The sequence below is a fragment of the Rhinoderma darwinii genome, chromosome 11, assembly GCF_050947455.1.
Source record: "Rhinoderma darwinii isolate aRhiDar2 chromosome 11, aRhiDar2.hap1, whole genome shotgun sequence".
In the NCBI taxonomy this organism is placed as follows: Eukaryota; Metazoa; Chordata; class Amphibia; order Anura; family Rhinodermatidae; genus Rhinoderma; species Rhinoderma darwinii.
The window spans coordinates 42257405-42282295 of NC_134697.1; the positions used below are offsets into that span (position 1 = coordinate 42257405).

At 44.8% G+C, this 24891-nt stretch overlaps 1 protein-coding gene across 1 annotated transcript in view; it reads left to right on the top strand.

The window, feature by feature from the left end:
- FAM13C (family with sequence similarity 13 member C) overlaps nucleotides 1–24891 on the top strand; it is a 302988-nt gene that overhangs the window by 219800 nt on the left and 58297 nt on the right. The window contains exon 10 of the mRNA XM_075841177.1: nucleotides 5091–5203. Coding sequence (XP_075697292.1) covers nucleotides 5091–5203 — 113 coding nt within the window. The remainder of the gene's footprint in view (nucleotides 1–5090; nucleotides 5204–24891) is intronic.

A 24891-nucleotide genomic window follows, 5' to 3' on the forward strand; every position in this document is an offset into this window, starting at 1 on the left:
CGGTTACTAGCAGATCGCCAGCCCTGACAGGCAATCAGGACTGGCGACTGCTGTTATGGCAACAGGAGACACAATGGTCTCCTGCTCTGCCATTACGGAAGCCGATTTAGGCCCCGCCGGGAGGCGAAGCCTAATCGGCTTGCTGTCAGTGAATGACTGACAGATCTAATACATTGCACTACATAGGTAGTGCAATGTATTAGAAAAAAAAATATCTGACCGTTGGACCTTCAAGTCCCCTAGTGGGACTTGAGAAAAAGTGTAAAAAAAGTAAAAAAAAGTGTAAAAAAAAGTGCAAATAATGAAAGTTTGAAAACAATAAAAGTTTCAAGTAATCAAATAAAACACATTCCCCCTTTTACTCTTATCAAGTCCTTTATTATTGAAAAATAATAATAAACCATATGTATTTGGTATCGCCGCAACCGTAACGACCTGAGGTATCAAAATATTATATTATTTATTGCACGCGGTGAACAGCGTAAAAAAAAAACGTAAAAAACGTTACCAGAGTTTCTGTTTTTTAGTCACTTTGCCCTACAAATGTTAGAATAAAAAGTGATCAAAAAGTCGCACGTATCCAAAAATGGTACCTATAAAAACTATAGCTCGTCCCGCAAAAAACAAGCCCTCATACACCTCCGTCGACAAAAAAATTAAAAAGTTATGGTTCTCACAACTTGGCGACAGAAAAAATACATTTTTTTTACAAAAGTAATTTTATTGTGCAAAAAGTTGTAAAACATAAAAAAGTGCTATAAATTAGGTATCGCCAGAATCGTACTGACCTGCAGAATAAAGTTAACATGTAGTTTATAATGCGTGGTGAACGCTGTATAAAAAAAAATGAAAAAAGCTGTGCCAGAATTGCGTTTTTTTGTTTACCTGGCATCCCAAAAAATAGGATAAAAGGTGATCAAAAAGTTGCATGTACCCCAAAATGGTACCAATAATAACTACAGCTCGTCCCGCAACAAACCAGCCCTCATACCGCTACGTCTATGAAAAATAAAATTAGTTATGGCTCCAATAAGTCAGGAAATAAAAAAATATGCAGTTGTGCCCGAGGGGAACATTTCTTCTGTTTCAAGAGGCGATTTATCAAGGACCTAAAATTAGGGAACCAGGAAAGGGAGGGCCCAAACATATCCGCTGGAAGCGACGGTGCCCGTATTATACCAGGACAACACTTCCTAGCAAAATTCCCCAAACTACAAAGGCGCGGAGTGTGGATCAAAAGGGGGATAATAAAGGACGCCATATATCAGTGCAACACCGGCCTGTGCAGAAAGGATTGTGTCACAGCGTAACACACATCTATGGATCATTTTATTGTTTTTTTTTACCCCATTATTATACCACCTGACTATGCCCCTTATATACTCCGCCCGGCTTACATATGCCCTACATTATAAACGGAAACACCAGTAAGACTCCAAACAAAACTACTACCAAGCAAAATCCACGCTCCAAAAGCCAAATGGCATTTCCTCCCATCTGAACCCTACAGCGTGCCCAAACAGCAGTTTCCTTCCACATATATGGCACCGTCATACCCGGGAGAACCCTTTTAGCAATTTTTGGGGTGTGTGTCTCTAGTGGCATAAGCTGGGCACGACATATTTGCCACTGAATGGCATATCTAGGGAAAAATATAAATTTTTAATTTGCACCATCCACAGCGCATTCATTTATGGAAAAGACCTGTGGGGTGAAAATGCTCACTACACCCCTTAATAAATGCCTTGAGGGGTGCAGTTTCCATAATAGGGTCACTTCTCAGGGGTTTATTTTTATTATTTCACATCTGAGCCTCTGCAGTTGTGAACCAATACTTTGTAAATCGCCAAATTAGGCCTCAATTTTACATGGTACGCTTTCACTCCTGAGCCTGGTCGACTGTCCAGGCAAGAGATTAGGGCCACATGTAGGGTGTTTCTAAAACCAGGAAACCCAGCATAATAATTAGAGAGCTGTCTTGTTATGGTGGCACAAGCCGGGCACCACATATTGTCCACATATCTGTGGAAAAAATCCCATTTTCACTCTGCAACATCGAGTTCACACTAATTTCTACAAAACACCTGCAGGGTTAACATGCTCACTACACCCCTAGGTAAATGCATTGAGGGGTGTAGTTTCCAAAATTGGGTCACTTCTGGGGGGTTTCCACTGTTTTGGGCCCACAGGCGCCCAGAAACCAATCCAGCAACATCTGCACTCCAAATGGCGGTCCTTCCCTTCTGAGCCCTGCCGTGTGCCCAAACAGCAGTTTATGACCACATATGGGGTATTGCCGTACTCGGTAGAAATTGCTTTACAAATGTTGGGTTCTCTTTTTTCCTTTATTTGTTGCGAAAATGAAAAAATTTGCGCTAAAGCTACATCTTATTGAAGAAAAAGGATTGTTTTTATTTTCACTGCCCAATTCTAATAAATTCTATGAAACATCTGTGGGGTCAAAATGCTCACTACGCCCCTAGATGAATTCCTCAAGAGGTGTAGTTTCCTAAATGGTGTCACTTTTTGGGCGTTTACATTGTTTTTTCCCCTCAGGGGCTTTGCAAATGTGACATGGCCTCCGCAAACCATTCCTGCTCAATGTGATCTCCAAAAGCCAAATAGCGCTCTTCTAAGCCAAGCCGTGTCTCCAAACAGCCGTTTATTACCACATGTGGGGCATTGTTTTACTCGGGAGATATTGCTTTACAAATTTTGTGGTGCTTTTTCTCCTTTAGTCCTTGTGGAAATGAGTAAAAATAAGCTAAACCTACATTTTCTTTGAAAAAATGTTGATTTTTATTTCCAATAATTTCTGCAAAAAACCTGTGGGGTCAAATCGCTCACTATACCCCTAGATAATTTCCTGAATGGGTGTAGTCTCCAAAATGGGGTCACTTGTGGGGGGTTTCCACTGTTTTGTCTCCTCAGGGACTTCGTAAATGTGACCTGGCCTCCGCAAACCATTCCTGCTAAACTTGAGCTCCAAAAGCCAAATAGCGCTCTTTCCCTTCTCAGCCCTGCCGTGTCTCCAAACAACCGTTTATTACCACATGTGGGATATTATTTTACTCGGGAGAGATTGGTTTACAAATTTTACGGTGCTTTTTCTCCTTCAGTCCTTGTGGAAATGAGAAAAAAATAGCTAAACCTACATTTTCTTTGAAAAAATTTAGATTGTCATTTTCAGGGCCTATTTCCAATAATTTATGCAAAAAACCTGTTGCGTCAAAACGCTCACTATACCCCTAGATAATTTCCTCAATGGGTGTAGTTTCCAAAATGGGGTCACTTGTGGGGGGTTTCCACTGTTTTGTCCCCTCAGGGGCTTTGTAAATGTGACATGGCCTCCGCAAACCATTTCTGCTAAACTTGAGCTCCAAAAGCCAAATAGCGCTCTTTCCCTTCTCAGCCCTGCCGTGTCTCCAAACAACCGTTTATTACCACATGTGGGGTATTATTTTTCTCGGGAGAAATTGCTTTACAAATTTTACAGTGCTTTTTCTCCTTTAGTCCTTGTGGAAATGAGAAAAAAAATCGTTAAACCTACATTTTCTTTGAAGAAATGTTGATTTTAATTTTCACGGCCTACTTCCAATAATTTCTGTAAAAAAACTGTGCGGTCAAAATGCTCACTATACCCCTAGATCATTTCCTTGAGGTGTGTAATTTCCCAGATGGGGTCACTTTTGGGGGATTTTGACTGTTTTGGCACTGCAAGAGCCCTTCAAACCTGACATGGTGCCTAAAATTTATTCTAACAAAAATAAGGCCCCAAAATCCACTAGGTGTTCCTTTGCTTCTGAGGCCGGTGCTTCAGTCCAGTAGCACACTAGGGCCACATGTTGGATATTTCCTAAAACTGCAGAAACTGGGCAACAAATATTGAGTTGCATTTCTCTGGTAAAACCTTCTGTGTTATAAAAAAAATTGTACTAAAAATTTATTTCTGCAAAAAAATATGAAATTTGTAAATTTCACCTCTACTTTGCTTTAATTCCTGTGACATGTGTAAAGGGTTAAGACATTTTCTAAATGCTGTTTTGAATACTTTGAGGGGTGAAGTTTTTAAAATGGGGTGACTTTTTGGGGGTTTCTAATATATAAGGCCCTCAAAGCCACTTCACAACTGAACTGGCCCCTGTAAAAATGGCCTTTTGAAATTTCCTTGAAAATGTGAGAAATTGCTGCTAAAGTTCTAAGCCTTGTGAGGTCATAGAAAAATAAAAGGATGTTCAAAAAACGATGCCAATCTAAAATAGACATATGGGGGATGTTAATTAGCAACAATTTTGTGTGGTATAACTGCCTGTCTTACAAGCAGATACATTTAAATTGGGAAAAATGCTAATTTTTGCAATTTTTCGCTAAATTTTGGTGTTTTTCACAATTAAATACTGAACATATCGAGCAAATTTTGCCAGTAACTTAAAGTCCAATGTGTCACGAGAAAACAATCTCAGAATCGCTTGGATAGGTGAAAGCATTCCGGAGTTATTACCACATAAAGTGACACATGTCAGATTTGAAAAATGAGGCCCGGTCAGGAAGGTCTAAAGTGGCTAAAGAGGGAAGGGGTTAAAGGGTGCTGAAGCGGGGATGGGACAGCAATAGATCAGCGTACACAGCCATATACTTTAGAATCCCACCCACCATGTAGACATGCAGTTTTATAGCATCACTGAATTCTCTGCATTAAATCAATCATGTGATGATACTGGGTCAGGTCTGTTTACAAGGGTGCTAGAACAATACCTAATCACTATTTTAAAGCAATGTTCCCAAAATGTGCTGCTGTTTACGGCTCACAGTGGCCGGTGTCATGTTCTGTCTGTACAAATGTGTTTGTGTTTTTGTATTGAGAAAGCAAAGCTGCTTTGTCGGACATCCCTGGCTCAGGTGGTGTTCGCTTTCTATTTCCAGATTATCAGGAGCATTCGAGCTGTTTTCCAGAGAGATCACTTTCCCTCAACAGACAAACATATAATTCTCTTTTTTGTTTCTCTCTTTTTATTCTACCTGCTACAAAAGATGCAACCATTTAGAATAGAATAATTCAGACTGCTCATTTTATTTTTTGTTTCCGCCAGGAAATCGAGACTGTAAGTCAATGCTTTCCCGAAATCTGGACTACTAAAGGGATGACATCTCATGACCATAGCCCTCATGTATCCTTGAGGGGAGCCACAGATTTTCAGCCAAGGTACTTCTCTTTTCTTTTTTTTCTACTAGACATTATAAAACTTCCAGGACAATGTAACAATGCAGAGTACTGACTGTGATAAAGTGGCTATATAACTCTGTTTGATCATGTAAATGACAAATGATAATAAAACAAACCAGCAAGCGATCGTGTACACAGAGCAAAGTGTTCTCCAATGCAGGCTTTAGGTTTCTATTTGTACAGGAGCCACTGTTTGTTGCCAACCTCCTAATAATGTCCTATTTTTCTAAAACTTCTATTCAAGGATATAGCTAAAGCTTGTAACTGAACCTCATGTACTGTGGAGAATACAGAGCTCAATGAGCAATATTCTGTAGTTGATGTATTTTTATGTGTGTGTTGAAAGTTAGTTATAAAAAAATAGATAGCAATAGAATAAAGCGCCCCATGCTGTAGTATGTTGTTTACGCCTTGTTATACTGCTGGTATCAGTTTGCCCGAATCTGACCAGTGTGCCAGTACTCCTCAAGATATCTGCAACAATTAGGGTATGTTCACACACAGAGTCAAAAACGTCTCAAAATACGGAGCTATTTTCAAGGGAAAACAGCCCCTGATTTTCAGATGTTTTTTGAGCAACTCGCGTATTTCGCTGCGTTTTTTTACGGCCGTTTTTGGAGCTGTTTCCAATAGAGTCTATGAGAAAACAGCTGCATAAACATCCCAAGAAGTGTCCTGCACTTCTTTTGACTAGCCATCATTTTACGCGCCGTATTTTGACAGTGACGCGTAAAATAACAGCTTGTCTGCAATAGAACATCGTAAGACCCATTGCAAGCAATGGGCAGATGTTTACCGACATATTGGAGCCGTCTTTTCAGGCGTAATTCGAGGCGTAAAACGCCTCCATTACGCCTGAAAATAGGTCGTGTTCACATACCCTTAGGGTTATTTTGTCAGTGGAAAATGTTTCACACTGCTGCAAATATTGTATATATGCATTGCTGCAGTTGTAATATTTAATCAATGCCGACCAAGAAAAATTAAGAATGAGACCTATATCATTGTTTATGGGCTTTGTCAGACACTTTAGTTTGCCAGTTCTCTAAAATAAACGTACTACCTGATTCTTCCAGTTTATGAGCTGAATTGATATGTGTAACAGAGAAGGGCATCTTGAATTCCGTCAGCTAAGGACAGACATAATTTAAGGCAGTCTGTCTTTTCCGAATGGACAGCAGAGGCGCTATCTGAATGTCAATCAACACATTACAACATCCCCTCTACTAGCTGTAACAAGCATCGTAAACAAGCCCCGTATACTGCTGATGGCCATTCCAGGCCGGTCATGGGGAATTCAGTCAATTCTGCAATTCAGGTAAGGCTTTGTTCACATCTGCGTTGGGGTGCCGTTCTGACGTTCCGTCTGAGCTTTCCGTCATAACGGGACCCTGAACAGACACAAACTGACACCGGACCCGACTACGCTATTGATTCCGGCAAAACGTCAGGTCCGGTGCACAACAGAGACAAACGGAAACCATGGGCACCATTGAAATCAAAGGTAATGAAAACGGAAACCTCTGCTTTCTGTCTGTGTCAGTTTGTGTCTGTTCAGGGTCCCGTTCTGATGGAAAGCTCCGACAGAACGCCAGAACGGGACCCCAACGCATATGTGAACAAAGCCTGAGGTAGATAGATAGATAGATAGATAGATAGATAGATAGATAGATAGATAGATAGATAGATAGATAGATAGATAGATAGATAGATAGATAGATAGATAGATAGATAGATAGATAGATAGATATTAAAGAACTTTAGGTAAAGCAATCCCGTAATATATTTATTACAGGTTCTCTAAATGTGGAATTTCACTTTATTTTTATGTGCATTGTACAATAAATATACTGTTACCCGATTGTTTAAGTATTATGGAATATACTTAAGTGCCATTTATATGGAATACAGATGTTAAAAGTTACTATATAAAAATATATAAGCATAAAAAGGATTCCTGTGTAGAGGAAAGTGGCAGTGTCATTGCTGCATAAGTGACAGAGCTACGTTTTATCTGGTCACACCCGTATGCTGAATTTACTTATATTATGGTTCCTGCAGTAAGAGAGCTTGTGACTTGGTGTGGTAGATATACATGCAGAGTTGAAGTGATTATTAGTTGCTATTGATTAGCATACCAGACACAAGACTACAGACATAAATAGTAACCTGCAGTCTGCAAGATTGACAATTTGTCATTTTTTCCAGTGGAAACCGATAGAAAAAAACTCTGTATGCCTCCGAATATAAATGAGAAACATACAGAGGTAGAGTAAAGCCCTATGAAAGGCTATGGATGCCCTATTACAGCTTCTTACAACACAGAGATGTGTGCATAAGGTCTTAAACAAACATTTATAATAATATTGTGTTATGAAACTGTTATTTATGCAATTGCTTAATATTCCTTTGATATCCAATAAATTGGCTTCAACAGTTAGGTTTCCTCACGATTAAATATAAAATTCCTCTGTTAGATCATGCAAAACAACAATTTCAATTAGATTTTTTTTTTACAAAGAATGTTCCTGTGTGTATACTGCGGTTACAAACCTGTCACGGCGCCCCCTGGTGTTCTTTTGAATCCCTCTCTAATTCTCTTCTCCTAATGTGTTTGCTGCTAATCATAAGAAGCTACTTCTAGTGCCCCTTAGGGAAAAGCCCCACGTGGCGGAATTACTCTGGAATTCCGCTGCGGACACTCCGCAGCGTTAATCCGCAGCGGACCCGTTTCTCCATTGCCTTCCACTTCTTTTTAGTAGGCTTAGTTTAGACGAGGCGGAAAATTCCGCTGCGGAGCATAGGCTGCGGTGCGGAATTTGGTGTCCGCAGCATACAATGGATGTTGCGGACCAGTGGCGGACTGGTTGCGGACTCATTGCGGACGTTCTCCATTGACTTAAATGGAGATTCTAAATTCTGCAATGAAGTCCGCAGATGTCATGTACATGTTATGTGTGCTGCGGATGCGTCTTGCTTTTTTAACATGACATTTCTTCATTCTGGCTGGACCTATGTATTTCTAGGTCTACAGCCAGACTGAGGAAGTCAATGGGGCTCCCGTAATTACGGGTGACTATGTGTGTGCACCCGTAATTACGGGAGCGTTGCTAGGCGACGTCAGTAAATAGTCACTGTCCAGGGTGCTGAAAGAGTTAAGCGATCGGCAGTAACTGTTTCAGCACCCTGGACAGTGACTACCGATCCCAATATACAACAACCTGTAAAAAAAATAGAAGTTCCTACTTACCAAGAACTCCCTGCTTCTTTCTCCAGTCCGGCTTCCCAGGATGACGTTTCAGTCTAAGTGACGGCTGCAGCCAATCACAGGCTGCAGCGGTCACATGGACTGCCACGTCATCCAGGGAGGTCGGTCTGGATGCCAAAAGAGGGACGCGTCACCAAGACAACGGCCGGTAAGTATGAAATTCTTTTACTTTCACTAGGGAAAGTGCTGTCCCTTCTCTCTATTTTGCACTGATAGAGAGAAGGGAAGTACTTTCACCGCAATACGCAGCAGCTAGTCTGCATCAATTTACTGCACATTTTGGGCAGATCCGCCACAGAATCTGCAACGCAGATTCTGTGCGGCATTGATGCTGACAGTTGCGGAAGAAAACCGCCACGTGGGGCCATGCCCTTATTGGCCGGCCTGCACAATAGCAGAAATCACTCCGTAGTCTGTGTACAAGAGGATCCGAGCGGGGAGACTAAACTACTGAGCATGTGTGACCACCAGCTCTGGACACATTAGGTGGATGGTCTGAGAGGGAATCAAAACAACACAATTACAAGGATATAGCAGCAATATGTCATAATGATTCCAAATGAAAAATTATGTTTTGCATGACCTAACAGAGAAATGTAATATTTAACTCCATCCCGACATCCAACATTTATATATCGATAGAAAAATAAAAAAGTTATGGCTTATGGAAGGTGGGGAGGAAAAAGGGAAAGTGAAAATCGGACAAAATGGCTGCGGAAGGAAGGGGTTAATCTTGTGACAATCCCTTTTATTCTAGACTTTTTGTTTCCACTACACAGCTGTGATATAGCAGATAAAGCAGATCACACAACCCATTGACTGCCTGTTTAGATATATAATTTATAAAACAGTAGAAATTATAACAAATTCTGTACTATGTGATCCTTCACTCCCACTCCCAACCTTGTCCTCAAACAGTTGCACACATAAGCTCATGTATAACAGTACATTTACTATTTATCCACCAATAGTTTATCACATAATGGCAAGTGACTCTCTTTTCTTACTGACTACTATTGTTCTTAGCTATTCCAACAACTTGGACTGTTTTTGATCTGCCCGATGCAAGGTTTACAAGTAGTCGGTTTATTTGACTGCAAACTGCGTTGACTTTGCAGCTTGTACTGGCACCAAATATTTATTCCACACTGATCGTCTTTACTTTCTGAAATGTACAATATAAAGGATAACTAAATTGTATAATTTGTTAATAATAGCTTTATGGTTCAAGTCCTATTCACATTTGCATTGGCGTTTCCATCGCAGATTCCATCATGCATCTCTGTTCTTCCCATCAAAATAATGGACACCACAACGTCATACAACGGAAGCCACAACGCAGATGTGGATAAAGCCCAATTTAATTACTTTCTCATAAATCCAATATTTTAGCTATTTTATATGTCATTAGTTTTAGTTTTAGCAGTCCCTTAGTTCTAGCAATTTGTAATAGTCCCAGATTTTGAAAATAAAAGTCACACTTCAAGATAAAACAGCGATATGACTACACTGAGCATGCTGTACCAGCCAATGATACCAGCCAGTGGTCAGATACCATTTCAGCACAGGCACTCTGCAGAGTATTATCACAATGCAGAATATAAAAGACAATAATCAATTGAATCCCGTGGCTCACATGTGACGTCTTCTCTGAATAGAGTCGTTCACTTTCTTTTTCTTCTTAATGCAGCCCAGACCACTATGATTATTTCTCCTGACGGCTGCAGAGTTTGCTGTCCAGACGCCTTTGGCCCCTCGTTCCTGCAGCTCATCTCCAACCTCCATACCAACACAAATTCAGATCTCAGACCACATAATTTCAGACCCGAGACCGGACCAATAAAATAATTCAGACCTCAGACCTGATGCATAATTATATTCAGAGCTCAGAACAGAGCCATAAATAAACTCAGACACCAAACTATTCCCAAATAATTTTAGACCGGACCCCTAAATACCAGTGGCGGCAATACTCACCACTTCCGGCTCCTCTTCATCTCCAGCATTAAGAACTCTGTGTGTGTAACGACGGGGGTAGGGAAACGAACAAGTGAGCCCTAATCTACCCGCCACTCTGTCCCTGCCTACTTGCAACGACCCGCCCTAGGCGACGGGGTACAACTGGGCGGCGGTCCCTACGCTCAGTAAGTGCACGAGACAAACATACAAGGGAATACAAAGCAAAGGGAAAGGGGCAGTTGCCCACGGCAACACCGTGAGCAACCAGAGTGGTGAACGAGCCAAGTCAAACCAGGAGAGCACAAGGTACCAAACGCAGAGCAGGAGAGTAGTCAGTAAGCCAGGGTCAGTATGGAGCAGGATCAAATAGTTAGGAGCTGTAGCTGGGCCAGGAAACCACACGGAAAGAATCACAAGCAAAGGAGGAACAGGAAAGGCAGGTATAAATAGACAGAGGGCGGGAGCTAGCTCCGTCTGGCCAGGCTGCGATAGGCTCTCCCACTCCTAAGCCTGCCATCCTGAGTGGTGGGAGATGGAGTCAGTCTCAGAGACGTAGATTCAGGTGCAGACTGATTACCTATGGGAGTTAACCCCGAAGCTGTGCCTGGCAGATCCTTTACAGTGTGTCTGTTGTTTTTGGAACTTTGGAGTTATGGAAACATTGCAGATCATTGTGCTGCGCTGTTTCCGTAACTCCAATTCAGTTCTATGGGTGTTACAGAAATAGCGTAGCTCAGCAAGCTCAACAGTTTCTGTTATCCCAGACACTTTGCCTCTGAGTCTCTGCCTGGACAGGGCGACCAGAGACCATCTCACCATTCGGGTCAGGGTCAGAGAAGCCCCAATCTCGAGATAAGTGCGGATCCCTATCAGACATTTATGATATATTCTATGGATATGCCGTAATTGTCTGAGATGGGAATACTACCTTAATTCAGACCCCGGACTAGAACCCTAAATTACTTTAGACCCCAGTCTAGACCCATAAATTACTTTAAACCTCCTAAATACAGACCCCAGACCAGATCCCTAAATTTCTTCAGATCTCAAAATTACTTCACACTTTAGATCAGACTCCTAAATAAAGTTAAACCCCAGACCCACTAAATTTTGATCAAACCCCAGATTAGACCCCTAAAAATTATTTTTAGACACAAGCCCCTTAAATAATCAGACCCCAAACCACTCTCTTTGATTAACTATCCACTTTTCTGGCAGCTCTTGAGCTCTGGGCGCCGCCACACACAGGGTCCTGACGCGGGCAGCTTGAGGATGTTGTGTGCATAGCCAAATACTACATTCTGACTTTGGGTCCCAGTGCGGCGAAGCTGTTAAGGGGCCAGGATTGCGGAGGTGAGTATTACCGACACGGGGGCGGGACGGGACAGCCCCATCACCCTCTCTAAATCCACTGGCTATGTGTGTATTATAATGCTTAACAATCCTCAGAACATTACATATAGAATTATGCTCAGACAGACACATTTTCAGCTTGAGTAATTTACAGTAAAAGTGATGTAGATTTAACAAATAATCCAAAGGCAATTTTCATGGCCCTCGTATTTTCTACAGCAACAATGATGACAATTTTGCACCTGTTTTACCAAAGTAAATGAAAATTCTCAGTCCATTCATGACTGCTTTTTGTTTATAAGGAAACTTCAACAGGGATGTGTCATTTTAAAATAAAAACCTGGCGAATTGCCACAGTATTGAATAACCATTTGTTATCTCGGCAGGGTATTAAAACCAATCTATATTGGTGTCCTATAGGGTAGAACCTGTTCATATTGTAAAATGACCTTCAGTCACAAATGTGAATATTTTGCACTAGAAAATGGAACTGTCCAAGTAAACACATGATGAACCACTTTATAGTGTGGAAATTCCAGAAATCTGATAATCAGGCGCCTTGGGAAATATTATCAAAGCTGATTTTAATACAGCATTTTTTTGTATTTTGAAATCCAAGTTGCTGGAAATGTAGAAGACAATGAATGATAAGAGGGAGTGAGAAAGATATTTGGATACGAAAATATGATCCCTGCATGATTATATAGTATACAGCAGTCTAATATTCCATACTGTATTTATGCCCATGGCTATTCAAAAAGTTATATGTACTGTATGACATCTCATGAGATAAGCATCCTGATGTGAACAAGCTTCAACTTCAAATGACATATTGAACTTATATTTTCCTTACTTATAGTCTAGAGGGCGAGAATTATGGTAATAGGTAGAGTCTTTAGACAAATCAAGGACAATTAATAATGTTTGTATTGGAAAAACTGTGGCTAAAAAAACATTACATACATGCTGTTACTGACGTTTTTTTCTAAAGCAAGCAGTTCTAGGAAATGTCCCTGGAACTCCTTCTATGAAAAAAAATGATTTTTTTTACACATGGCTTTGTATGCCACATTTTTTCCTCACTTGATTTGGAAAAAACTGTGATAAGGCTACAAGAAAACCATGGAAGATGGGGCATGCTGCATGTCCTAATTCCTAAATGCAGCATGCCCTAAAAAAACAAAACTAAAAAAATATCTGGTTGCATTGAGTAATTGAAGGTTAAGAGCATATTTACTACAATGAGTTTTTATGTTTATTGACATTTTATCTTATTCTGTTAAACAGCATAAAAAAAAGCTGTGAAATTGCTAGATGGGTGCTTAGTAGCCATGATCCACAGGTGAAGGAAAGCCTATATACAACTTAAGGGGTTCTAAATCTTAGTAGAAATAAAGCTGCTTAGTCATAAAATAAGAAAAGTCCCATTATAATATAAAGTTTATATTTTTCACCATTTCCAGTTCTCGGAATGCAGTAGACAACTAATAATTTCATTCTGGTTGCCATGGCTATGTCCAGGGTCTTGCATATACAGTATGGGGAAAAATATATACTAGTAGACTTTCTAGTCTATACCAGATATACTAGTGTTAAGTGTAATAAGCATGCAAATGTTTTCTCCCAGTAAAAATATAATTAAAAGACACACAAACAAAACAAAAAAAAAAAACGTTTTTTCAGGACCTCCAAAATGAGCAGCTGCTAATCTGCTGTGATGCAAAGCAAACACACACATAGATGCCTCGCTAAGGCTCCGTTTACATATGTGTTGGGACTCCGTTCATGAGTTCCGTCCTCCTTTCCATCAGGGGAACCCATGAACAGAATCGAAACTGAATCAAACGGAAACCACAGGTTTCCGTTTGCATCACCATTGATTTCAATGGTGACGGATCCGGTGCAAATGGTTTCCGTTTGTCACCGTTGTTTAAGGGTTCCGTCGTTTTGACGGAATGAATACCGTAGTCGACTGCACTATTTGTTCAGTCAAAATGAATTAACCCTTAAACAACGGTGGCAAACGGAAACCATTTGCAGCGTATCCGCCACCATTGAAATCAATGGAGATAGAAATGGAAACCTATCGTCTCCGTTTGTTTCAGTCAAGTTTCCGTTTATGAGTTCCCCTGACAGAAACCTCCGACGGAACCAATGAACGGAGCCCTGATGCAGATGTGATCGAAGCCTAACATATAGTGTATGCAAACATTTAATATGCTGTATGTGTTATTTTAAATTGCATTACTACTATATTTATAAATGTGAGGGTCTTTGAGTTGTGTGAGGCTACCTGCTACGAAAAGGCGACCTAATACAGACAAGTCCCTACACTAAACATTATATCTGTACAAATCAGCAAAGAGAGGAAGGAGTAGGAACTACTGCAGAAGAGGATTTGAAATTTGCCAGCAGTTTTTATAACAAGGGTTCCATATCCATATAAATCGGTGGTGCTCAGCAGTCAAAGAAGCAGTAATAGCATTGGCAAGACTTGGAAAAAGAAGATGAAAAGCAGCACTCACTCACAATGGTAAAAAACGAAATCTTTTAATATGGCACAGTAAGGGAGGACTAAGCAGACAGCCGACAAAGTTACAGCCTGTTTCGCACTTAGGCCTGATTTACACGTGCGTGCGCAAAAGGCACAAAACAGCTGCGTGTGTCATCAGCGTATGATGCGCGGCTGCGTGATTTTCGCGCAGCCGGCATCATTATGACACTCCGTTTGGATGTTTGTAAACAGAAAAGCACGTGGTGCTTTTCTGTTTACATTCAGAGTTTGACAGCTGTTGCGCGATTCACGCAGTTCGCATGTAAGTGCTTCCGTGCGGCATGCGTGGTTTTCACGCACCCAATGACTTCAATGGGTGCGTGATGCACGAAAAACGGCGAAATATAGAACATGTCATGAGTTTTACGCAGCGGACTCACGCTGCGCAAAACTCATGGACTATATAACCTAAAGAAAGAGATGCCAATAGACTAGAGGTATGCGAAAATAGAAAAATACTTTATTGAAGATGACACATAGGTATACAATGATTTAAAAAGAATCCACAAACCAACAGGTTAAAAAGGACATACAAGCCATGCAACTCACGAAATGAATATGCCATGTAAGCAAAGAGTATGTGTGAATAAACAATGTCTGGTGGCATAACCTAACACTGTATGCGTCTGCAAGCTATATACTGCCCACAAGAGTTACACAAAGTTAAATATATAGCTACCATATAAAATGGTGTACAGGTAAATAACAAAATACATATGAAGGTAACAGCAGGAAATAGACAGTGCTGACAAATAGAACGATGTTTAACCCCTTCCCTCTTTAGCCACTTTTGACCTTCCTGACAGAGCCTCATTTTTCAAATCTGACATGTTTCACTTTATGTGGTAATAACGTTGAAATGCTTTCACCTATCCGGGCGATTCTGAGATTGTTTTCTCGTGACACATTGGACTTTAAGATAGTGGTAAAGCTTATGACACTGGAGACACACACCCCAAAAATTGTTAAAAGGGTTCTCCCGGGTATGACGATGCCATATATGTGGAAGGAAACTGCTGTTTGGGCACGCTGTAGGGTTCAGAGCCGAGGGAGCACCATTTGGCTTTTGGAGAGCGGATTTTGCTTGGTACTAAATTTGTTTGAGTATTGCTGGTGTTTTATAATGTGGGGGTACATGTAAGCGGGGCGGAGTATATAAGGGGCATAGTCAGGTGGTATGAAAAAAATAAAATAATCCATAGATGTGTGTTACGCTGTGACACAATCCTTTCCGCACAGGCCAGTGTCGCACTGATAAATGGTGTAATTTCTTATCCCCCTTTTGGTCCACACTCCGCACCTTTTGTAGTTTGGGGAATTTTGCTGGGAAGTGTTGTCCTGGTATAATACGGGCACCGTCGCTTCCAGCGGATATGTTTGGGCCCTCCCTTTCCTGGTTCCCTAATTTTAGGTCCTTGATAAATCGCCTCTTCAAACTGAAGAAATGTTCCCCTCGGGCACAACTGCATATTTTTTTATTTCCTGACTTATTGGAGCCATAACTAATTTTATTTTTCATAGACGTAGCGGTATGAGAGCTGGTTTGTTGCGGGATGAGCTGTAGTTATTATTGGTACCATTTTGGGGTACATGTGACTTTTTGATCACCTTTTATCCTATTTTTTGGGATGCCAGGTAAACAAAAAAATGCAATTCTGGCACAGCTTTTTTCGTTTTTTTTATACAGCGTTCACCATGCGTTATAAATTACATGTTAACTTTATTCTGTGGGTCAGTACGATTCCGGCGATACCTAATTTATAGCACTTTTTTATGTTTTACAACTTTTTTCACAATAAAATTACTTTTGTAAAAAGAATGTATTTTTTTTCTGTCGCCAAGTTGTGAGAACCATAACGTTTTAATTTTTTTGTCGACGGAGGTGTATGAGGGCTTGTTTTTTGCGGGACGAGCTATAGTTTTTATAGGTACCATTTTTGGATACGTGCGACTTTTTGATCACTTTTTATTCTAATATTTGTAGGGCAAAGTGACTAAAAAACAGAAACTCTGGTAACGTTTTTTACGGTTTTTTTTACGCTGTTCACCGCGTCCAATAAATAATACAATATTTTGATACCTCAGGTCGTTACGGTCGTGGCGATACCAAATACATATGGTTTATTATTATTATTTTTCAATAATAAAGGACTTGATAAGAGTAAAAGGGGGATTGTGTTTTATTTGATTACTTGAAACTTTTATTGTTTTCAAACTTTTATTTTTTGCACTTTTTTTACACTTTTTTTACACTTTTCTTCAAGTCCCACTAGGGGACTTGAAGGTCCAACGGTCAGATTAATTTTTTTCTAATACATTGCACTACCTATGTAGTGCAATGTATTAGATCTGTCAGTCATTCACTGACAGCAAGCCGATTAGGCTTCGCCTCCCGGCGGGGCCTAAATCGGCTTCCGTAATGGCAGAGCAGGAGACCATTGTGTCTCCTGTTGCCATAACAGCAGTCGCCAGTCCCGATTGCCTGTCAGGGCTGGCGATCTGCTAGTAACCGCTACGATGCAGCAATCGCTTTTGATTGCTGCATCGAAGGGGTTAATGGCAGGGATCGGAACTAGCTCCGGTTCCTGCCGTTACAGGTGGATGTCAGCTGTACAGTACAGCTGACTTCCACCGCTGATGACGCCGGATCAGCTCCTGACCCGGCGCCATCTTGCCGGCAGCTACGGAAGCCGATCAGGCTCCGCTGCCGGGCGGATCTTGACCGGCTTCGGTGCTAGGCAGACCGGGAGGCCAGTATTAGGCCTCCGGTTGCCATTGCAGCCACCGGAACCCCGGCAATTTCATTGCTGGGGCTCCGATGAGCTGCAAACACCTTAAGTGCAGCGATCGCGTTTGAGCGCTGCACTTAAGGGGTTAATGGCGGGGATCGAAGCTAATTTCGGTCCCCGCCGTTACAGTCGGATGTCAGCTGTAAGATACAGCTGAGATCCGGTGATGATGGCACCGACTCAGCTTCTGAGCCGGTGCCAAACATTTGACGTACATGTACGGCATTTTGCGGGAAGTCAATGCTTTCCATGACGTACATGTACGGCAAATGTCGGGAAGGGGTTAAGTTACCTGCTTGAGGTCACACAGTCATATATTGAAATGATAAAATTATTTCTGCCTGCATCTAGAGGGAATTAACTGCATACAGATTTTTATAGCTGACTTTCACTTTAATGGTAATTGTATGAATTCATAAGCTTCCCCAACTGATGGCTGCAGGAAGCAAGAATTTAGGAATTTTTCATTTAAAGTGTAGCTAAAGGTTTGACAAACTTCTGACATGTCATAGTGACATGTCAGAAGTTTGGATTGGTGGGGGTCCGAGCACTGAGACCCCCACCAATCGCTAGAACGTAGCAGCTGAAGCGCTCGTGTGAGCGCTGAGCTGCTTCGTTTCTGTTCGGCTTTTTCCGGAAATAAATGTATCGGAGTACGGGCTCAGAGACTTTGTATTGAGTCCGTACACGATACATTCATTTCCGGAAAAAGCCGGACAGACACGAAGCAGTTGGGCGCTCACACGAGTTCTTCAGCTGCTTCGTTCTAGCGATTGGTGGGGGTCTCATTGCTCGGACCCCCACTAATCCAAACTTCTGACATGTCAATTTGATATGTCAGAAGTTTGTCGAACGTTTAGCTACACTTTAAATATCAATGTCTGTGTGAAGGGAAGATAGGGATTTCAAGCTCTGACCCCTAGAAAGATATATGGTGCATTTAGCGGACCACAAAAACCATGGCAACCTGCAAAAGGTAAAATTTTAAAAAGTCTAATATACTTACTGTGTCTCACTATACTCCTTAACATTGAAATTGCAACACCAAGAAGGAAAAGTTTTGGAATTGTGGAAATCACAGGATCGATAGACATGTTAATGATTTGCAAATGATAAAAAAATGCAAACAAAATATTGAAAACATCTTGATTTATTCAGTATTGAGTATGAGGGCCACACACAGAAATACATGCACTTGCATGCCTTGGCATGCTATCTATAAGATTATTAATGGTTGTCTGAGGAATGTTAAGCCACAAACAATTCACTTGGTCACACAAATCATCAAGATTGGCTGCTGGCAGCTCCCTTTGCAATTGTCGACCAATGACATCCCATATGTCTTCAATGGGAGACGAGTCCAGAGATGCTGCAGGTCATGGTAGCAGGTTTAGGTCACGCTTGCTTCTCACTGTAGCAGGGGAAACATGCGGCCTGGCATTGTCCTGTTGAAAAACAGCTTATGGGACACTTTGGAGAAATGGCTGTACCACTGGTTCCATGACCAAATCAATGTAACGCCGAGCTGTTAGTGTACCTGAACTAAGGTCTAGAGGGGTCCGGCTACCATATGTTATGTGACCCCACACCATAATCCCGGGATGCTCCCTTGTGAAGGCCTCTGTATGCCGTCTCCAGACCAATCTCCAGCTATCATTGCATCCAAGACAAAAGCGGGACTCATCGCTGAAGAGGATAGACCTTCATTCCAGCCTCCATTGCCGTCTTGCTGTGCACCATGATAGCCTTTGGGAGCGGCGGCATGTGGTCAATGGAACACCTATAGCTGGACGTCTGGTTCGTAGCCCAATGTAGTGCAAACACCTTCTGGTTTGTGTCAACACTAGTTGCCGCCCTAGGCTTGGGATGTGACATCCAATTTAACTTACAGTAGAGAATGGATCACTACGCGCCATTCTTCCAATCAGACGATCCATCCATCCGTGCAGAGGTTAGCCTCCGTGCACCTCGTGCTATCATTCCCATTCATTGTTGTTCTCCCAACCTTCGGGACACGCATTGTTGAACAGTGCTGACATCTCGGCCTAGGCATGTAGTGATCTGCTGGAGCGATAAACTAAGATTTCTCAGTTCAAGGATTCTGTGCATATCAGTCTGCATATCTGTGCATATCAGGAGGCATCGCACAATCATCCCACACCACTTGATCTGATTTTTGTTTAATGTGGCTAAAAAATGTTGCTTTCAATCTGGCTTTTATGCCCCTCCCACATGCCACAAATTGCAGCTAGGTGCTTGAAAATTTGACAATTTGCAAATCTTAGTGACGCCTGCTTATTTTTCGATTTGCATAACCTTACGGCTTGCCCTTCTTGGTGTTACAATTTTAATGTTGAGGAGTGTAAATGGTGGCGCCATCTAATATCTATGCCACAGTGTACACTGGCATGATTGCCCCTCCTTATAAAGTACAGGCTGGACCCGGCAGAATGCCATAGGGGGAGGCCACCATGATCAGGGATGTTAGGAAGGGAAGGAGTTAAGGAGTTAGGGGTGTGGTTAGGAGGGGGCGGATGTGAGGGGGGCGAGGTCAGTTTACTTAAGGGTAGGAGAGGAAAAGGCGTCGCCATCTTTAGTAACAGCACAGGGAAGCTTGTAGCAGCACAGGGAAGCTTGTCCAGGATTTGACAATGGATGCACTACTTACCCAGCTCCGGGCAGCAGTAGCAGAACGAGGCATGGCCTGGCTAGCGGAGGGGCTGGGGCTTTCCGGCCCGCTGCCTGGGGCTCCGAGCTCGGCGGTGAGCGGACGAGGAGAGGAAGATGGGGAGCCCCCTGGTTCAGGGGCGAGTACGGAGGACGCGGCCGTGTTTGGATCTGGGGCGCAGGCGGTGCCGTCCTCTCCTCCCCGGCGGCGGTCACGTCGCACGAGGCCTCCGGAGAGGTTGAGCCCGGAAGTGATGCCACGAGCCAGGCGCAGGGTAAGGAGCCCCACGAGGGACCCTCCAGGCCGGGCCCCTCGCTCGGCTGCCGTGAGCAGGACGGCCTGGTCTGAGAGGAATCCTGGAAGCCGGCCTGGCTCAGCGGAGGTGGTAGGGCAGGCGCCCATGCATCCGGGACCTCCCTCTGCCTCCAGACGACGGGACCCAGGACTTGCGGTGGGCCGTGCTGGCGATGCTCCAGTCGGGCGGCCCACCTGTACCCAGGATGATGCAACCAATTCCAGGCGTGTGCCACGGTCGGTGGTGACACGGCGGGCAGGAGGGCGGCTACCTGCGGGCCGCAGGGTGGTCGAGCCCCCCAACAGACGGGCGGAGAGGCCCAGTTCATCGGCGCAGTTACGGAGCGCTCCATCAGAAGGTCGGGGATGTCATGCATGCGGCGCTTGTCCTGGCCCGTCTGGGCAGGATGAAGTGGACGACCGTGAGTTCGGTGACCAAGAGGGACGTCTGGATGGATCCTTCGCCCCGGCTGGTGGGGACACAGCACCTGCGCAGCCCGGTGAGTCGCTGTCTCCTACTTTTTCATTGCCTGCTGTATTTCGGTCCCCAGGGGTAGGGGGTGGGGGTTCACTTTTGCCTACGGGATTGCCGGGGTGTAGCGGGGGGATTACAGGAAGTACGGGTGGTGGGGGTGAGATTCAGGAATTGTTGTGTTGTGTGCGTGACCTTTTGGCGCGATGCGGAGGGGGGGCGATAGGTTCTCCATCCCCGGTTGCAGCTTGGGTGGGGCCGTCGGGGCCTGCAGTGGTGGATAGCACGCTATGGGGAGCTGGGGTAGTGTCTAGGGAATCGGGCGTGGCAGTGTCGGTGCAGACAGAAATAGATGTGGCAGTGGATGAGGTGCGGTTGGACGATAAGGCGAAGGGCGAGGTCTATGTTTGTTTTGAGGGCCCATTGGGGGCGCATCTGAAACCGGAAGTAAGGGAAAAGATATGGAGGGATGAATATGTGGAAATTTTTTCATTGTTGCCGTTGGAGAAGTTCAATTTAGATAAAGGGAAGTGGTTGGAAAGCAAGAAGGAGAAGGAGGAAAAACGTCGGTATCGATTGATTCCCCAAACTTTTGTTAATTGGTTGCAGGCTTTTGCTATTTTGGCAAGCGTCATTGGACAGAAGACGCCGGAACATTGTTCGGGCCTCTTCTGTTATATGGATGCTATCGGAGAGGCTCATCGAGTTTACGGCGGGCAGACGTGGCTGCGCTATGATGAGCAGTTCCGGCAGCGGAAGGCAGTGAGACCTGACATTAGGTGGGATAACAAAGACATAGGGTTATGGTTGCGGGTCATGGCTCCAGTGCGTTTTGGCCAGTCCTTTCAAGGGGGTGGGGCCGGGGTGGCCGGCCCCTCATTGCCTCCGGGGGGGGGAGCAGGGGGGGCAGGAGGAAAATCCGGGTTCTGCTGGCAGTTTAATGAGGGCCAGTGTAAGTTCGGATCGGGTTGTAAGTTCAAACATAGCTGCTCCTCCTGTGGGGGGATCTCTCACGGAGCGGTTAAATGTTTTCGGAAGGGAAAAGGACGAGGGGCCGGGGGCGCTAGTCAAGGGCCGGACACCGGTGAGGTGGGAAGACATGGAGCCCTTTCTAAATAGGTACCCTGATAGGTCCAGGGCAAGTTTGTTGTTGGATGGTTTTCGGGTTGGTTTCCGGATCCCTGCCCCTGCTCACAAGGTGCCGTTTACCTTGCGTAGTTTGCGTTCAGCGTTGCAGTATCCAGGGGTAGTAGGGGATAAGTTGCGGAAGGAGGTGGAGTTGGGGCGCATGGCAGGTCCGTTTGAGAGTTGCCCTTTACCAGAGCTGGTGGTGTCACCACTGGGGGTGGTGCCTAAGAAGGAGCCGAATAAGTTTAGGCTCATACATCATTTATCTTACCCGAGGGGGCGATCGGTTAATGATGGGATTTCTCCGGAACTTTGCTCGGTGGCTTACACGTCGTTTGATGCGGCAGTTGCGTGGGTGCGCCGCTATGGTGTGGGTGCATTAATGGCAAAAACGGATATTGAGTCGGCCTTTCGCCTCCTCCCTGTGCATCCTGACAGCATACGGCTGTTAGGATGTTATTGGGACGGGGCTTATTTTGTGGATCGCTGCCTCCCTATGGGGTGTTCTATTTCCTGTGCCTATTTTGAAGCTTTTAGTTCTTTCCTGGAGTGGGTGGTTTGTGAGGTTGCGGGGGTCTCATCGGTCATACATTACTTGGATGATTTCCTGTGTGTTGGTCCAGGCGGGTCTTCGGTTTGTGCTACGTTGTTGAACACGATAGAGTGGGTGGCAAAGAGGTTCGGTGTGCCTTTGGCCCAGGACAAAACGGAGGGACCTAGCTCCTGTCTGGTCTTTTTAGGAATCACCATTGATTCTTTGAGGATGGAGTGTCGGCTCCCGGAAGATAAATTGGTAGCGTTACGGGCGGAGGTGGACCGGGCTAGACATTTGCGTAAGATCACGTTACGTGCTTTACAGTCATTATTGGGTAAGCTTAACTTTGCTTGCAGGATTATGCCCATGGGCCGGATTTTCAGCAGGCGGCTGTCGGGAGCGACGGCTGGGGTGACAGCCCCTCATCATTTCATTCGTCTGACACAGACGCTGAGGGCAGATTTGGCAGTTTGGTTTGAGTTTTTGCATCGTTATAATGGGAGGTCCTTGATCATGGCCCCGGTGGTTGACAGCGTGGATTGGGAGCTGTTTACAGATGCTGCGGGGGGCGTGGGATTTGGGGCTTACTGCAAGGGTCAGTGGTGCGCGGCGCGGTGGCCTGAGGAATGGGCGGAGTTGGGTTTGGTGAAGAACCTGGCATTCCTAGAGCTGTTTCCCATAGTAGTGGCGGTGGAAATTTGGAGTGAGAGGTTTCGGGACAGCAAGGTACGGTTCCATTGTGACAACTTGGGCGTAGTGGGGGCCATTAACAACGTGTCAGCGTCATCCCCCCCGGTCGTCCGGCTTTTGAGGCACCTTGTTTTACGTTGCTTGTCTTTGAACGCTTGGGTTGTGGCGGTTCATGTGCCAGGGATCAAAAATGACATCGCAGATTCTCTTTCTCGCTTGCAGTGGGAGCGGTTCAGGATGGTGGCTCCGGACGCGGAGGAGGACGGGATCGCTTGCCCGGAATGGTTGTGGGGGCTGGGTTACGAGCCGCAGGAGGTTTGATTCAGGCTTCGCTTGCGCAGGGTACTTGGGCTGCTTATGATTCGGCGTGGCGGGAGTGGGAGAGTTGGTTGGCAGTTCTGGAGGGTGTAGTGACGGATGAGGATCGGGTGGTGGCGTTGTTAGTTTTTCTGGGGCAAGTCTCTATCGCGGGCTGGTCAGTGTCCAAGGTGAATCGTTTTGTGGCAGCCCTGGCTTTTGGTTTTAAGGTCCGGGGGTACACGGATGTTACAAAAAGTTTTTTGGTTGGCCAGGCCCTGAGGGGGTACAGGAGAGGGAGGATGTTGCCGGATCGGCGGCGCCCTGTGTCGTTTATGTTGTTGGAACAGTTGTGGGGGGTGTTGTGTGACATTTGTTTTTCCAGCTACGAGGTGACCCTGTATAGGTTGGCATTCTCGTGGGCATTTTTTGGGGCCCTGAGGGTCGGGGAGCTGGTGGCTCCCAGCACAAGGAGACCTGGGGGGTTGAGAATGGAAGATGTGTTGGTAACGGATCGGAGTGTGGAATTCTGGATCCGGCGGTCTAAGACGGATCAAGGGGGTCGGGGTAAGAGAGTGGTGTTGGGGGTGGCCAAGGGGGTCAGGATGTGCCCGGTCGCCTGCTTTGCGGGGTTCAGAGAGGTCTCAACGGTGCGTAGGGGACAGTTGTTGTGTCATGAGGATGGGTCCTTTATGTCCCGGTATCAGTTTACGTGGGTTTTTCGTAGGTGTCAGCGGAAGTTGGGACTGGAGGAGGCGTTGTTTTCCCCCCATTCTTTTCGGATTGGGGCAGCGACGGAGGCGGTGGCATGGGGGTTGGGTGAGGAAGTGGTAAAGCAGATAGGTCGATGGGATTCCCGCCGCTTCCAGCTGTATGTGCGCCCTCAGTTTATATGATAGTCCAGTCGTAATCCCTCCTTCTCTACACTCCCTCCGGCTCCCCTCATCGTTTTTCTCTCCTCCTCCATGTTTCGCTTGCATCCTTACTCGTTTTGTTAATCAGTGGTTTTATTTTTCAGGACCCGCGGGCCGATTGGTGTGGATCGTCGGGCATTCCTACGTTCATTGGGGGGCGGAGCGGGCGGATGTTCGTCCAGACGGGCGGCAGTTGGGTTTTCGGCGGGAGGATGTAGTCGTGCGGTGGCTGGGGAGTAGGGGGATGCTGTGGAGTCGGGTGTTGCCGGACGTGCATCGGTTTGCGCTGATGGACAGGGCCCCGGATGTCTTGGTGTTACATGTCGGGGGTAACGATTTGGGTAGTCGTCCTTTTCGGGAATTGATCAGGGATATAAAATACGATCTACTCAGGTTATGGTCCGTTTTCCCGGCTATTAAGGTGGTGTGGTCAGAGATTGTCCCGCGGAAGGTTTGGCGGCATGCTAGATCGGTGCAGCGGTTGAATAAAGCCAGGGTTAAGGTTAATCGGGCAGTTTCGGGTTTCGTGGTGAGAAATGGGGGGGTCTTCGTGCGTCATTATGACTTCGAGGATGGCCAGGGTAATTATTGGCTAGGTGATGGTGTGCACCTGACGGCCGTGGGGATCGACCTGTGGACTCTGCGCCTGCAGGAAGGTATCGAAAGGGCCCTCTCGTTGGGTGGGGGCTCGCATACTTAAAGGTGTCTAAGTATGTTCGTGTGGCGGATTGGGGGTCCTTGGAGTT